Source organism: Engraulis encrasicolus, chromosome 5, assembly GCF_034702125.1.
Source record: "Engraulis encrasicolus isolate BLACKSEA-1 chromosome 5, IST_EnEncr_1.0, whole genome shotgun sequence".
Taxonomy (NCBI): Eukaryota; Metazoa; Chordata; class Actinopteri; order Clupeiformes; family Engraulidae; genus Engraulis; species Engraulis encrasicolus.
In genome coordinates this window covers 27,292,654-27,308,732 of record NC_085861.1, presented here as the reverse complement: position 1 = coordinate 27,308,732, position 16,079 = coordinate 27,292,654, and the positions used below count along the sequence as shown (strand labels likewise).

General features: G+C 46.2%; 2 protein-coding genes across 3 annotated transcripts; both read right to left on the bottom strand.

Annotated features, from left to right (window-relative positions):
- Nucleotides 1-11,031, bottom strand: kdf1a (keratinocyte differentiation factor 1a). Its single transcript, XM_063198118.1, has 5 exons — nucleotides 10,783-11,031; nucleotides 7,090-8,194; nucleotides 5,953-6,208; nucleotides 5,206-5,283; nucleotides 1-134 (listed from the first exon to the last, which is right to left on the bottom strand). Exons 2-5 carry the CDS (start codon nucleotides 8,173-8,175, stop codon nucleotides 49-51), a joined length of 1,506 nt encoding a protein of 501 aa, XP_063054188.1. The 5' UTR covers nucleotides 8,176-8,194; nucleotides 10,783-11,031; the 3' UTR covers nucleotides 1-48.
- A 1,975-nt stretch (nucleotides 11,032-13,006) lies between these two features.
- Nucleotides 13,007-15,899, bottom strand: tpbgl (trophoblast glycoprotein-like). Of its 2 annotated transcripts, XM_063198116.1 has the most exons (3): nucleotides 15,824-15,899; nucleotides 15,405-15,580; nucleotides 13,007-15,190 (listed from the first exon to the last, which is right to left on the bottom strand). In XM_063198116.1, exons 2-3 carry the CDS (start codon nucleotides 15,443-15,445, stop codon nucleotides 14,242-14,244), a joined length of 990 nt encoding a protein of 329 aa, XP_063054186.1. In that variant the 5' UTR covers nucleotides 15,446-15,580; nucleotides 15,824-15,899; the 3' UTR covers nucleotides 13,007-14,241. The 2 variants fall into 2 exon arrangements, with proteins under 2 accessions (XP_063054186.1, XP_063054185.1); XM_063198115.1 differs by lacking the exon at nucleotides 15,824-15,899 and having other exon boundaries at nucleotides 15,405-15,665.
- Between the last annotated feature and the right edge of the window lie 180 nt (nucleotides 15,900-16,079).

Below are 16,079 nucleotides of genomic sequence, written 5' to 3'. Positions count from 1 at the left end.
GGGGTCGGGGGAGACGTGGGTGTCTGTCTGTCGCTCTCTCTCTCTCTCTCAGCGGAAGTGTAGAAGGGGCTCCCCTGAAAAGTCTGTGTCGTTGGAGGTGGGGGAGTAGACTGTCGCCGAACTGGATGAGTAGGCTGTGGAGAGAGAGAGAAAGAAAGAGAGAAAGAGAGAGAGGAGCAGAGACAAAGCACAAACAAACGGATGTTAAGTTATTGCTGTTGGGCAATTTGTGGCATTTACAGTCACTGCGGCGCGCACGTGTGCGCACACTAACCCTTCCTGAAACAACACCAGACACTGTGGGTCATGCTACCTGAAGCATGACACTCATGTCACAGAAAACTGTCATCAGCACCCATGTTTACCTAGTCAGCAGAAGGCAAGACTGTGGCACAGAGATGTCACTTATGAACCTGAATGGATAACTAATCACTCCAAATCCGAACACTAACCAACAAAATAGGAGAAAGAAACAAAGAAATTTCCATGAAATATTGATATACCTATTTTGGTTCTGGTTTTGTAATAATAAAAACAACAAATTACAGAGGGGGAAAATTCCACAAGCACAATTTAATGCTCAAAGCACATGGGCAACCTGTGACATGAACAGTCTCCATGGCGTGCATGTCTGCAGTGCACACACCTACAGTACTGGAATCAACACAAAGGCACTTTAGGCCATACTTCAACAAAGACTAGGCCATACTGCCTGGAGCATGAAACATGTCACAGAAGACTGTCATCATACTCATGTTTAGATAGTCAGCATGCACACGATTTTATACAGCTGAAGGGATTTATAATCACTCCATTTCACTCATAGAGAGAAATAAAAGAAATAAGGAAATAATATTTTTTTTTAAATACTGACACACGTATTTTGCATCTGGTTTTGGATAAAACGCAAATTATAGAGGGAGAAAAGTTCACTCAGACATTTCTAAAGCTCTTTGACAGTAATCAGGAAGTAACACAAAAAACAATGATCGATTCTCTTTCTTTAGAACTCTGTTCTATTATTCAATGCGATGCCAGAATACAGGCCTGAAAGTAGAAGAAAAGCACCGAGTCTGAACCTTTAATACTTTTCGAAATAAGAAAAACCTAATTAATACGTATTCTCAGTGTCAATGTCTCAATGACTATATATTTTGTATTTTTGCAAACTCTGTCAAGCCTGAAATAAGGCACTGAGCCTGAATGCCATCAGCCCTGTAAATGCCTCTAGGCCCACTGGCATTTGCAGGGTAAATGCATTAAGGCAGTGGTTCCCAACCTTTTTTTTCAGGGACCCATGTTTTTACCATTATAAGATTTGGTGACCCAACCACGCGAGCGCCCGCGCGAGAGGCAGTCACATGATACCCTCTGTTTCCTGCAAAAACTCCTTTTAGTTATTTTATTCCTTAATTTGACTTTGGTCAAATATACCGGTAGAATAAATGTTTAATGAAGCACTTACATTTTGTTGCTTCTATGCATATATTTGTTAAATAAATGCTTTGTCATTTATTCAACATGGGCTATTATGGTATTTAAAATTGAACCCCTTAAAATCAAGAAGGCTTCGCGACCCTTTGTGGATCTTTGGTGACCCATAGGTTGGGTCCTGACCCAACCACTGCATTAAGGCGTAATAGAAAACTGTATAGGAGACTGTATAATCAACATTCGTGTTGTGAGGGGAGGAGAGGAGAGCAGAGAAGAGAAGAGGAGAGGAGGGGAAGCCATCCATTTGAGGTCTGTGGAGTCGTCTTAGTTAAAGAGAAACAGCGCTGTAGGACAACTGTTGAAAGATGAGACACATAGACGCCATAGTCAAAGAAACTGGCTTAGCACAGCGCAACAAACAAAAGAGGGGTAGTGGAGTGTGTGTGTGTGTGTGTGTGTGTGTGTGTGTGTGTGTGTGTGTGTGTGTGTGTGTGTGTGTGTGTGTGTGTGTGTGTGTGTGTGTGTGTGTGTGTGTGTGTGTGTGTGTGGAAAGGGGGAAAAGGTGTATTACAATAGCTGCCAAGGGCCAGAAGAGTGTTGTTCTCAGGGAGAGAAAGGAGGAAAAGAATGTGCAGGTATTTCAGCCTAGTGAAAGAGTGGGATCAAAGTCAGGAGTACCAGTGCAGTGAAAGCAGCGAGAGGAGAGAAGAGAGCAGGGAGAGGAGAGGAGAGGAGAGGAGAGCAGAGCAGACGAGAGAACAGAGAGAGGAGAGGAGAGCAGAGCAGAGGAGAGGAAAGGAGAGAGCAGGGAGAGGAGAGAGAAGAGAAGAGAAGAGAAGAGAAGAGAAGAGAAGAGAAGAGAAGAGAAGAGACGAGAAGAGACGAGAAGAGAAGAGAAGAGAAGAGAAGAGAAGAGAAGAGAAGAGAAGAGAAGAGAAGAGCAGAGGAGAGGAGAGGAAAGGAGAGAGCAGAGAGAAGAGAAGAGAAGAGAAGAGAAGAGAAGAGAAGAGAAGAAAAGAAAAGAAAAGAAAAGAAAAGAAAAGAGAAGAGGGAAAGAGAGTGGGGGGAACGTAGAGAGGGAAGGACAGAGAGAGCAAAAAAAGAAGAGAGATGGAGAGATGAAAACAGTGCAAAAAGAAGAGCTATGCAGAGTACGAAAGGGAAAGGGGGAAGAATAGAACAGATAAAGGAGGAGTGGAGAAAGGACAGGAGGGAAAAGAGAAGGGAGACAAAAAAGGGTGAATTAAGAGAGCCAGCCAGAGCAGAGTATGAAGAAGAGGATAGAGTGAAGAAGAGGAGAATAGATGTGAGGACAGAGAGTGGAGAGGAGAGGAGAGTACAGAGTGAGACAAGAAGAGGAGAGGAGAGGGATGAGAAAAGAGAATGGGGAGAGAAGAGGAGAGAGAAGAGAGGAGAGAAGAGAAAGAGAGGAGAGATAGTGTAGATAGGAGTGAGACGAGATAAGAGGAGAGGAGAGGAAGGAATGGGGAGAGAAGAGAAAGAGAGGAGAGGAGAGAGGAGAGGAGAGGAGAGCAGAGGAGAGCAGAGGAGAGGAGAGGAGAGGAGAGGAGAGGAGAAGAGAGGAGAGGAGAGAGGTAGGCGGAGGGGGTAAATGTAAGAGGAGAGGGTGGATAGGAGTGGAGAGTAGTGAGAAGAGCAGAGCTGAGAATCGAGTGGAGATATAGGAGAGACAATCAAGTGTGGAGAGAAGAGAGCAGAGAGGAGAGGAACACACAGACCCAAGACGAGGCAGCAGAGAGAGGGAGAGCAGAGAGAGAGAGAGAGAGAGAGAGAGAGAGAGAGAATGGGAGAAAGGGAGAGATAGAGAGGGAGAGAGAGAGAGAGGGAGAGCAGAGAGAGAAGAGAGGAGAGGAGAGAAGGTGAGAAAACGTGTGCAGCTGCTGACGTGGCCACAATGGGGCATTGATGGAGCAGGCTGCCATGCTCACTACCCAGCTTTCACTTGCAGCAGCAGCAGCAGTTAATGCAGAATGCCAACCTGCACTTGATTAATGCCCACCACACCCAGACATAATGACCGTACCCCGTGCAGTGGTTAACAGCATGCCCTACCATCTCCCACACACACACTCACACACACACACACACAGCGCGCACACACACACGCACACACACACACACGCGCGCGCGCACACACACACACGCACGCGCGCGCGCACACACACACACGCACGCGCGCACCCACACCCACACACGCACACACACACACACGCACACACACCCCTCTCTGCACCCCAACCCCACCCCCACCCCCTCAGGGGTACTGGGACTCCACTGAGTAATTAGGGAGGCTGCTGGAGCGAAGCGCTACTACTACTATACTATATGCACAGGGGACGCCAGTGGCTGGGGAAGGGGACGAAAAGGAGAGGCAGCACAAAGGTAGCCTACTGTAGGCCTCCACTGGCACAGAGGTACAGAGCATACAGAGGGACACACACACACACACACACACACACACACACACACACACACACACACACACACACACACACAGACTGACAGATAGACAGACACAAGACACACACAATTGGTGGCACACAGAAGCACGGGAGACACACCTGGCAAAGGCAAAGAGGCCCAAGAGACACACTGGTGGCACACAGAGGGACAAAGACAGAGGGGCACGAGAGACACATTAGCGGCACAAAGAGGCACAAAGCTAGAGAGACCCACATGAAAGACACACATTGATGGCACACAGAGGCACAAAGGCACATCTGGAACCTTCCGGTAACACCAGAGGAAACCATTGTGACACGACAACCTCTAAATTACCAAACAAATACACACATTTTAGTTGTTAAAAGTCTCTATTCAACCGGATCACACCACCAAACATAAACAAAAACTGTGTAAAATAGAAAGAAAAATGTCTGCGCGCTTAAATCCTCTTTGTGTTCTTTATAATAAGCCAAGCTTTCGGTCAACTGACCTTCCTCAGGGCTCAGTTCTGTTAAGTGTGCAGACATTTCTCTTTCTATTTTACACAGTTGTTAAAAGTCTCAAATCTAAAATAAAAGATACAATCCATTCACTGTACAATAATAGAGACAGAGTGGCATCCGCAACTCTCAGATAAACAACAGAGAAGAGAGGTGTGACAACCTCTAAAGTGCTTGCTTTTTAAAGGTACACTGTGTGAGATTTTTAGTTGTTCATTTCCAGAATTCATGCTGCCCACTCATTAATGTTACCTTTTTCATGAATACTTACCACCACCATCAAATTCTAAATATTCCTTATGACTGGAAAAATTACAGTTTTCATACATGAAAAGGGGATCTTCTCCATGGTCCGCCATTTTGAATTTCCTAAAATAGCCATTTTTAGCTGCAAAAATGACTGTAATTGGACCATACTAGTTAATATTTGTTTATTACTTAGTACACTTTCATGTAAAGATCAAATTTGGCAATAGGAGCCTAGTTTCAATGAGCAGCATAGTTGCAGTACCTTTTTTGACCATTTCCTGCACAGTGTCCCTTTAAGTGCCATTATGGAAACTCCATAGCACAATAAAATGATACCAAACATTCTCTCACTCTCTCAGCCCTTTCTCCCTCCCGGTATGTATGTGTCTTTCTGTTTCACATACACTCATATGCACTCATTGTTTTACACATGTGAGTGCCAGTTATGCTTGCATAAAACTGTACACAAGTTTTTATCACAAAAAGTTTTTAGCACAACAATGAATCAAAACACCAACAGACAAACAGAAACACTCAAGTCTGAGTGGCTACTTACTCCGCCCGCTGTGAAGCCTCATTTTCCGCGCCAGTTCATCTGACCGCGTCAGCTCTGACACTTTCACTTCCGGCTCGACTGCAGGATAAAGCAAAACAAATCAACAGTCAACTTAGTCAAAGATAAAATATTAAACCCCACTTAGGGAAAGCTATGATAGACATTTATAGACAAAGATATGCTTTCATGTCTTTGTGTTGTGTGTGTTGTGTTGTGTTGTGTAGCCTACAGCTAAGGAATGGCTAATATCCCATCTCAGTGACAACGAGCAGACAGGCGATGAAGACTAGATAAAAGAACACCTTTCATCAAGACGCAATTATAACTGTGTGCAATGCCACACAGCCCTGTCAAGTAGATATGACACAAAAATAATATCCGTCAGTGTAATCATAATCTTTGTTTTTATAAACCATTCCATACCAAAAAAAATGTGGCTTAATGCGCTTTATAGTTTTCCACATGTATGGGTTTCACAATAAACCGTGGCGACGGAAAACAATCTGCTCATCTGGGATCTGGTTCAAGTATATTTATGTATGTAGATTGAAGACTTCTACTGTAATGAATTGCCCCCCAGCATTTAAACCCTGCTTTGACTTGTATTACTGTATATTGCTGTACTCCGCTGTACTGTGCCTTCCCAAACAGTGAATGTTGCTGCGTAGTCTATGTCCCCTTTGTAAACGTGTGATGTAGTGTGTGTAGGCAAATGGCCAGTGAAAACATGTCGACATGGCATCTTACAGCTGCTAGTGAGGGTCATGGTTTCGTGGCCACTGTCCGGCAGCGTTCCATCCCGCCGGCCGTTGTGCTGCAGCAGCAGTGCATCTTGGGAGCTGTAGTCTTTGTGGTTGTTGTAGTCCTTGTTGTTGTAGTACTCCTTCTCCTTGTTGATCCTGCCCGCGTACGAGGTTTTGTGGTTGCGACCCTTGCGCGTGCTGATGCGGATGACGCCGTGGACCAGTCTGCACTCGGCCTCCTGCTCCTCCAGATTATAGTCCTGATGGATGGAGAGAAAGAGCGAGAGAGAGAGCGAGCGAGAACGAGAGAGAGAGAGAGAGAGAGAGAGAGAGAGAGAGAGAGAGAGAGGGAGAGAGAATGATTGATTGATTGGTTGATTAATTGATTGATTTTGCCTATTCTAGATATACAACAGTCGAGTGCGGTCTACCAGTAAATCTCAAGTGGAGAAGCAGTCGATCGTGAGGCATGTTGTGTAATATGAGAGGGAAAATGCGGTCTTTCAAAAGTATGTAGTGAGAGGCTGGTACTGCGTGTACTTGTAACACAATAAGTCCCAGGGGAACACAGAGTGAGGGGAAAGCATCAGGAATTGACCGTGAGGGTACTGAAGCTGGAAATGCGAGCAAAAATGTAACAATGGGTGACTAAAAGAGAACATGTACGCAAGCATGTGTAATGGTGCGCGAGATGCGTGTAGGCTACTGTATGTTGTGCAAATAGCTGCGTGTACATCGGTAGCCGTGTGTCAGGGAAGTGGTTGTCAGTGATCATGTGAGAAATTCACTCCAAGTAATTAGGTGAAACCGTGATGATGAAACCGTCTCTGACAGAACTGAAAAAACAAGTCCTCGTAAATTTTCTACTAAAAATACCCATAATGGTTCCAATATACACAACAAAATAACGTTTTTGCTATTCAATCTAATATTGCTGTCCAAACCATTATTTTTCAAGCTGTGCTTAAAACGGCATACTTCTAATTGATTTGAGTACCCTTGAGCAAGGCATCTAAGCCAACATTGCTCCAGGGGCTGTAACCAATACTCTATTATAAGTCACTCTGAATAAAAGCTTCAACCAATTGCAATGCAATTGAACATGGACCAGGTCACCTGTTCCATAGTGTGGTGCAGTTACCTGGGCGATGCTGTAGATGAGGTCGCTGATCTCGTTGGTCTTGCGCGAGAAGGAGGAGTCCGAGGTGCACTTGGCCAGCTGCTCGATCTGATGCAGCTTGTAGAGCTCCAGCAGCTTCTTGGTGATGAGCGAGTCGATGTCGGTGCCGCTGCCGTCGTCGATGTCGTCCAGATCGAGATCCTCGCGGGAGTAGATGCTGACCGGGCGCTCCTTTGAGCTACCTCCGCCGACACCGCCAGCTGTCTTCCCAGACGCGTAGGGCCGCCTGGTGTTGTGCGCGTTGGCGTTGGTGGGGCCCGGGTGGTACACCACCTTCTTGCCCCCGATGTGCACGTCCTTGTAGCGGAAGCTATCCGAATTGGGCAGCTCGGGCTGCTTGCGGGGCTCCAGGGGGATGCCGCAGGTGGGGTTGCTGACGGCCATACCCACGCCGTTGCCCATGCCCATGCCCATGCCCACACCGCTCACCTGGTACCGGGCAGGTGCACCGATGGAGCTCTCCAGGAACTCCACGGACTTGCCATTGTTGTTGGGGACGCTGGCGGTTTCCTTGGCAGCAGGGTTGTCGGTGGAGCTCTCGTTCTGGACGGGTAAGCAGGGCTCGCGCGTGCCGTAGAAGCCACAGGTGAGGATGCAGCAGATGAGAGCCTTACAGCCGCTCCAGCCAATAGAGGCGCAGGAGCCGCACGCCGCCGGGGCGCCCGAGCCCTGCGCCGCGTCCGCAGAGCCCGGGATGAAGCCCAGCGTTTCGGAGCCGCGTCCGTTGGTGTGGCGCGAGTGGCTCTTGTTGTTGCGGGACTCGCTGTGGCTGCGGTGGTGGTGGTTGTGGTGGTGGTTGTGGCTGTGAGTGTGATTATGGGTGTGGTTGTGGTTGTGATGGTTGCTGCTGTAGGTGTGGTTGTTGTTATTGGGGTGCTGGTGGTCGCCGCGCCCGGAGTCCTGGCTGTTGGCGCTGTCCCGGGAGTAGCTGCGGCCGTGCCGGAAGTCGTCAGCCCTGGCCCGGGACGAGGAGGACGCATGGTGGTGGGGTTGGGACTGGGGCTGGGCCTGGGACTTGTGATTGGGGCCCATGCTTTGGCCAGGCATGCCTCACCGCGACCAGGGCCTGGGGGGAGAGGGCAAAGAGATGCAGAGATGCACGTGCACGTACGCACACACACGCACACACACACACACACACACACACACACACACACACACACACACACACACACACACACTTTAGTTGTTAATTTCTCTGTAATTTAGCAAACAGGGCCTGGGGGAGAAAGCAGACACACATAAATGCAGGCACACACACACACACACACACACACATTCTACTTCCTCTTTTTTGTCCATGATTCCGATCAGACGGAAAATGATATACATTGCACAAAAAAGGCAGTTGAGAGACAAAATCTCAGTCACTGTTGTTCATGTAGGTTATGAGAGCATCTTAATATCTGAACACACACAAGGACGACACAAATTAAGAAAAATGTTGCTCAGATAGGTGTCAATTAAATGAATATTACACTGCTATCCGTAGCAGTTCCTATGGACAAACACGGCACCTTTCTCTCTCAAAGGTGCGCACACACACACATACACACACACACTTTGCATAGAGAAAATGGGTGTGAGTGGCAGCACACTTTCACACCACTCACCAACAGCATCAGTGCCGTTAATAAACTGCTCTAATCAACTTTCAAAAACCCCCAACTGAAACTCACTGATCCATTATGATGGAAATGGCCAACTATTGATACTGTCTGCATACAAAAGAATGCCACTCAACAACACTAATGCTGACAAAACAGTTTAGTTCTACTAAGGTACAAAGTTAGAACTGACTCCAAAAAGAAATCCATTTGCAGTTGGATACAACTTAAAAAATAAACTCTTAATTTTCACAAACACGTCATGGATGACTGAAATTCCTCAAAGACACTTTAGATGATTTCCTTCTAAATGTAAAAAAAATAGATAGATAATAGACATAGGCAACAGGGCATACCTGAACAATATGTGGAAGGCTGCCAAAGATTTTCCTGTAGGCTAAGCCAAAAATAACAGGCTTCCATCTACTCAAGGCTGAGTGACTGCCATGCTGTTTTTAAGAACATCAATCAGATTAAGATAGCCGACATGTGACGCAATTAAGATTAATCTTCTGAAGTCCAATTCAAATTTGAGAGTGCTAAGATGAATACATGTCTTCTATAAAAAAATGTTTAAAAAAAAAAAAACACCAAAAAACCTACAAGTCTACCATGAAGGACAAGGAAAGCAGACCCCAAATTATTCCGAGAAGCCAGAAAAAAGTCTGGCACTGCAACGGTGAGACCCAAGCTCCTTGATTTCACTGTAATTTTACACCGCTTTCAAACGAAAACAGCGTGCCCCGTTGGAGCAGGTGAGCCAGTGTACATGTGTAACCTTAGCAAGGCCACCGCTGCCTAGTGCCTTCCAGCACAGAGATACCAGAACAAGAGTAGAGTGGCACTGAGGACAGTGACTTCAGAAGACACCTTGCAATCTTCAATCACACACACACACACACACACACACACCCATCAGATTGGACACTTTAAAATGTGTGTGTGTGTGTGTGTGTGTGTGTGTGTGTGTGTGTGTGTGTGTGTGTGTGTGTGTGTGTGTGTGTGTGTGTGTGTGTGTGTGTGTGTGTGTGTGTGTGTGTGTGTACGCTTGTGATGATCGAGTGATGATCGGTTCAGACTTCAGCTTGTTCATATGGGTTTGCGATGCATTCAAAAAAATGTAAACTTAGGCCTAATTAAAGAAGTTTAAGACGGAGAACCCAGTATGTCAACACACCACATCCTCTCCATGTTGAGCTTAGTCACACCTGAACAATGCTATGGCTGTTCCCAGTGTTATTATGAAGAGCACGCTGATCAGTGTGTTTGTGTGTGTGTGTGTGTGTGTGTGTGTGTGTGTGTGTGTGTGTGTGTGTGTGTGTGTGTGTGTGTGTGTGTGTGTGTGTGTGTGTGTGTGTGTGATCCTCACACTGAAAGGAAACAATGACCAGAATCTGACCTGACTCCATCAACATTCAGTGGCAGCCAAACCAAACAGAATCCATTACTTACGGAGTTCTGGGATTCCAATGTTGTTGATTTGATTATGATATTGGCTAATGAACTTTACACCTGTGTACATGACTTTACACCTGTGACTATGATATTGCCTCATATGCATGCGTAAAAGCATCCATTACAATCACACACTTGGCTGCAGAACGTCTGTCATATGGCATGTAAGTTGGATAGCTGAACAATCATGTAAATAGGCCATGCGCACTGGTAGGCTTATACAGTAAGCTATTGCATAGGATTGCGCAGCCCCTTGCATGAACTTATGAGCAAATAAACACACCACAACCGACTAACCTACTCCTTACTGAGAATCTTGTTTAACAGGCTGAACGTCAGTCATGTTAAAAAAAACAGTCTGCTATATATATAGCTTTGAAATGCATGGAGGTTTTCACCTTGTTTAGCTGACCCGAATCAAACTTCTGTCACTGAAAGATAATGACCAAACTCGTTCATTCAATGGCGTTGCCACAATCACAACTTCTTCGGGTACTTGGGAATTGAGTTGAAAGAGGTAGCCGAGTTCGCCAACGTTTGCTGGCGACTGGGCGCAAATGACGAAGAGCTTTCCGTGAAACCGTACACTTACCTCATAAGAGCAACTTCTCTTGTCTTCTTGTGTTGTTGTTTCTCTCCGCGTCTTATATCACGGAAGTGAAGCAAAGGCGTCAAACTTGCCCCAGACAACTTCAAGACAATAAACCCAGTGTCCTCACCAATTTTAACTAAATAAGATTATTTAGACCTGAAGTCACTACGTGTAAATATCCAGACAAAACAGCATACGGGGCTGATCTTGGGCTAGATCTGTTTCAGTAAATTCCACAATACGCTGGTGCTCTCCCACACACTCGAAGCCTATTTTACCTGCGGCTACAGGTACCGCACACCCACTCGCACAGGTAAGCAGTGACGTCACGCATGTAAACGGATATGACTTGAGATTTGGATGGACAGTTTGCAAATCTTCACTCGTCCGTTGGTCGTTTTGTTAACGCCGTTGTTGTGTAACTCGGAATACATTATAGCCTACATTAATAATTCACCACACTGAATATTGTAGTTTTTAAAATCGAAGACATTATAATAATTATAACAAACTTTTTCAAAGATAACATGGAAGGAGAGTTTGCATCCAAGTATCTTCTCTTTAGGCTGTGCTGCATGTATTTGAATATTAATTCAAGAGTTGTGTTATTGTTGCAATTAAATTAGTTGGAACACGTGTCAATACTGAGAGAGAGAGAGAAAGAGAGATAACTGCAAAATTCCAGCAATTCGAAGCCGTGGCATGCGCCCCCCTCCACGAGGTGCTGCTGTCTTCTTGAGGGCGTGGATGATGCTCGTCTGGCGCCTGAAGTAGCGCACCGCAGACAAAAGAGGACTCCAGAAGTGTTTGCTGACAGGAGGGGGGTCAGGTTGGGCTGACAGTTAAAATGACGGCTGAGGAGGACGCCTCCTGCAAACTGAGGAAAAGTTATGCGAATTACTCTCACCCAGACCTGTTAATAGGTACATGACCATTTGAAGATGATTGAAATTAAACAGCCTAGGGCCAGACACTATTGCCTTAAAAGGCCCCCTCATAATTAGCAGCAGAATTGACTCATGGGTGGGCCCTGCACCCTTGTGGGCAGAAATGCTTTTTTCCGTTAACTTCAACTTTTACTTCTTCCCGGGCCCACCGGGAAATGCCCGCTATGCCAGATGGCCAATCCAGCCCTGCATATCAAAAAAAGTTCTCCATTTCAATACTTCAACATTTTACATGTAGGTAGGCTAGCCTACTAGGCTGTGTGACTTAAAAATCTCTCAAGATTATATTAAACATTACACGCCAACCCAGTGAGAGCATCAGCTGTTCAGGCCATTGGCCTAACCACAAGTACACGTACAACACTGTGCAATATGCCTACTGTACACCAAATGACGGAGCCACTCTGCTGTAAAGGGCACACAAGGTAACAAAAGAATAACAGAATCAGCCAGAATCCAGGTTCTATTAAAGGCATGTATTTTTTCAGTCATCTGTAGTGAATCTGCAGGGGTCACCTGCAGTGGTCACCCCCATGTCACCCACCAATTAGTTTCAGGGAAAAATGCCCCACGGCTCGGGAGCTCTCAAAGACCAGCACAAAGGTCAGCTATTTTCTATTTTGGTTCATGTATACAGTCCGAAACAAGACTGTTGCAGGAACACTGACCTCTATCCATTCTCCCTTGTCTTTGCAAGGAGGACATAATGGCTTAGTGGATAACATGTCATGGTGTGCACTCCCTCCCTCCCATTAAAAGGGCCGAACATCACGTTTTGTTCAATGCTTTCCCTGTGGTCTAAATGCAAAGAGCTGTGAAACTAGCAAATCCAAGGTCATCATTTGGCAGTGCACCAAATGCATTCCAAGGGGCATCCCTCTACACTGGGCGATGAAGAACATTGTCAAGAGGACTGAGGAACGCATGTCAAATAGGAACACAAATGTAGGCCTATACATTTCATTCTTAGCTACTGAACTGAAGAACGTATGACAAATAGGAACACACATGTATACAATTCCTTCTCGCTACTTTGTACACAAACAGTTTTTGGGAAAGGAGTTGGTGACCATGCAGAAACAGCTCTGGATTTTCAAATGTTGGGAATTAAAAAAAAAAAACCTGTAGCAATGGGACATGGAACATACAGCACTGACAGTTCTAGAACCCTCTGTGTTCTGCCCTATCCAAAGACACGATAAACTAGGGATGTGAAGGCGACTTGTACACAGCATGAAAACATGTGTGAATGTGACCTGTACAGATGAAAGCAGATGTGCTGTCGCAGCAACATTTAATTCATAACATGCAGAGAGGATGACGAAGAGTTTGTTCTCACATGCACATTCAGCGTGTAGAAGGGATGTATTAACACAAAACAAAAGTCAGTATACCTGAGAAAAAGCTGTTTTTTCATCAATACCAAGTTTCATTTACAATTGTACATATACATACAGTACATCTATCCTACTTCCAACATTCCACTTTCAGTCTATTCACACAACAAAAGAATTGCAATAGTATGTGCTTACATGCTGGTGGTTTCAGTCCCTCACCAGGTCAAGATAGGTCACTGGTCATTCAAATGTTCAACAACTGGGCAAAGCATATTATACGATGTGCAGGGCATATGCATGCTATGTATTATATTGCATAAACACATGCAAGTTGGCACAGATAAGTATACGGCCTTATAGGCTAATGGGCTACATGCAAAGGTGGCGGGATGAGGAATTGGTCCCCTGAACCAACAGCCTGCTCAGCAGAACCCCCAAAGTCCTCACCCTGCCCCACTTACCCTTCTCCTCAGCACTCCATCATGCTGCCTGTGCCCCGCAACCTAACCAAGCCATTTGGGGAATGAGGACAAGTACACAATGGGTTGGGGGTGGGGAGTGGGGTTGTGGAGTGGGTATATGGGTACGCACAGGCTCACTCGTACGCACACAAGCATGGGCAGAGCATGCTGGGGACACAAATAATGGTGTGCCGAGCAGAGATGATGTGTTGATATTTTTAGATAATGTACTAGTGCATATAGTGCTGAGCAGGTATAGATAGGTAGTGGAAAAAGTTCAGTTCAGTTTTAGACAATTGGCTTGTGTGATGGCCATGCTCTGTTTGTGAGAGATACAAGAGATACTACCTAGTGCAAGGTGCTGGTATAGGTCATTTCACTATCCTTTGTATATTGTCAATAAATGACAGTCTTCTCTTTCTGAAGAGAGGCTTCTACTTCAAACAGAGTCTTTGTGCCTTCTGAAGATCAGTAGAATTATTTTGATGTTACAGTTTCAGCAGTCATAAAAATGGTTGTCTTTGAAGACTCCTTGTGTGCTTGTGACTAAACATGGTTATAGAGTCTGTAGGCATAACATGGGATCTAACTCAAAAGGAGTATCACCTCACAGTAAATTCTGCATTATTAACTGAACTCTTCGGGAGTATAACAATATTGAATTCGCCTCTCGAATACAGTTAAATTAACACGGCAAAATTTACTGTGCAGAAGCTACACTGCAACATCAGCAGGTATTTGTGTCACAGATGACTTGTCGGTTGGTATTTGGCGCGCAGCATCCTGCTTGTTCGTCTGCTGTACTTTTCCATTAGCTGAAACTTGTCTGAGTCTAGGGTCCGAATCCATCTCGTATCGATACTGGTAGCCCTCCAGCATGTCTTGACAAGCGTCTCGCATCTCCGTAACCCAGTTATTGATGCCTTTCCGATTCAGGTACAGGACGAAGCAAAACACCATGCCCACGAACCCACACACCAGTCCCAGGAGCACGTAGGACGTATGTAGGCTCAGCCCGTCCACCTCGTCCATCGCCCTCTCGCCGGTGCGCTCGCAGCCCAGGGCCCTCCTGGTGAGAGTCTGCACGGCCACGTGCTGCATCTCTCCCGGCGAGGCACAGCGCAGCTTCTGCGCGTCGCCAACTCTGACTTTGGAACTGTTCAGCCAGCTCGCGAACTCCTCGGTACCGCAGGTGCACGCGTATGGGTTGCGCCCCAGCAGTAACCGTGCCTTCTCCAAACTCTCCAACTCTCTCAGCCCCTCCTCGCTGAATACTGTGAACCGGTTACCGGTCAGGTCCACCTCCTCTAGAAGCTCCACGCCGGAGAAAGTGCTGTTGTACAAGGCCACCAGGGAGTTGTTGCCCAGCCTCAGGTGCTTGAGTTTGGGCAGAGGGGCGAACATCCCCGGGGGCAGCAGGACCAGGCTATTCTCAGAGAGGTCCAGACTGCGGAGACTCCCCAGTCCACCCCAGCGGAAGGCGGTGATGAGGTCGGTGAGTGAGGTGTGATTGTAGAGGGAGTTGCAGAGGCTGAGGTGTTGCAGGGGGCTGCCCGCTACGGAGAAAGCCTCCGGGTGTATGAGGGCGAGCTGGTTGCCATTGAGGTTTAAGGAACGCAGCATGGCCAGGGCGGAGAAAGCGTGTGATGCTATCTCGGTGATCCTAAAGGAGAGGAATGAGAAGACATTCTTAATGCACCATAGAACTGTGCTATTGTTTTGACAACGAGTAATGTTGTACGTACGCAATTTAGATGAGCTAAACACATTAAGTGCGTCATTACGCACGAGCATTGATATCTTAATGTTTTCATAATAGACAAATAATTGGCTTGAAACACCAAGATAATGCATGTAGATTCCTCTGGTGCACTTACCCATTGTTGCTTAATACCAAGTCCGTGACATTATCCAACATTTTAAAAGAGTCGTGCCCAATCCTTGGAATGAAGTTCCCCGTGATGACCAGGTGTCTAGTATATCCCGGGATGTCTTCTGGCACAGATCGGAGATCAAGGGAAACACACTGCACTGCTGTGGACGTTTCGGAACACTGACACCCCGATGGACATTCAGCGGAGCATAAAAACGGTCCAAGGACCACACACAGTATTATAACACAGTTGCGCATGTTGCGACCTCGGACTATGGTCCACCAAATACATTAAATTACATCAAAATAATAACTAAAGGCAGTCTGCTTTTGCCCAGTGAAATCAGACGTCAGGTCATCCTGTGGTAAAGTTTGTCAGTAGTTTTAAAATAACGCATCTGTGTCCCCGTCCCTTCTCTTTACCTGGAGATGGTCCTCATGTCTCTCCGAACCACTGTAGTTTACCTAGCGACAGAGGTGAGCATACCGAGACTGCGCCTAGTTCTACAGCATGGGCTCACGCGCGTGTGTGTATGTATGAAGCGGCTTCAGAAATACAGCAGCACACACCTTCATAGAGTGGACAGGTGGCGCCAATCTCGAGGGGGCATAGCACTTAAAGGGCCAGGTGTTCCAGTCCATAAACTTTCAAATGCTACAAATACCGGTGGTTCTGCAT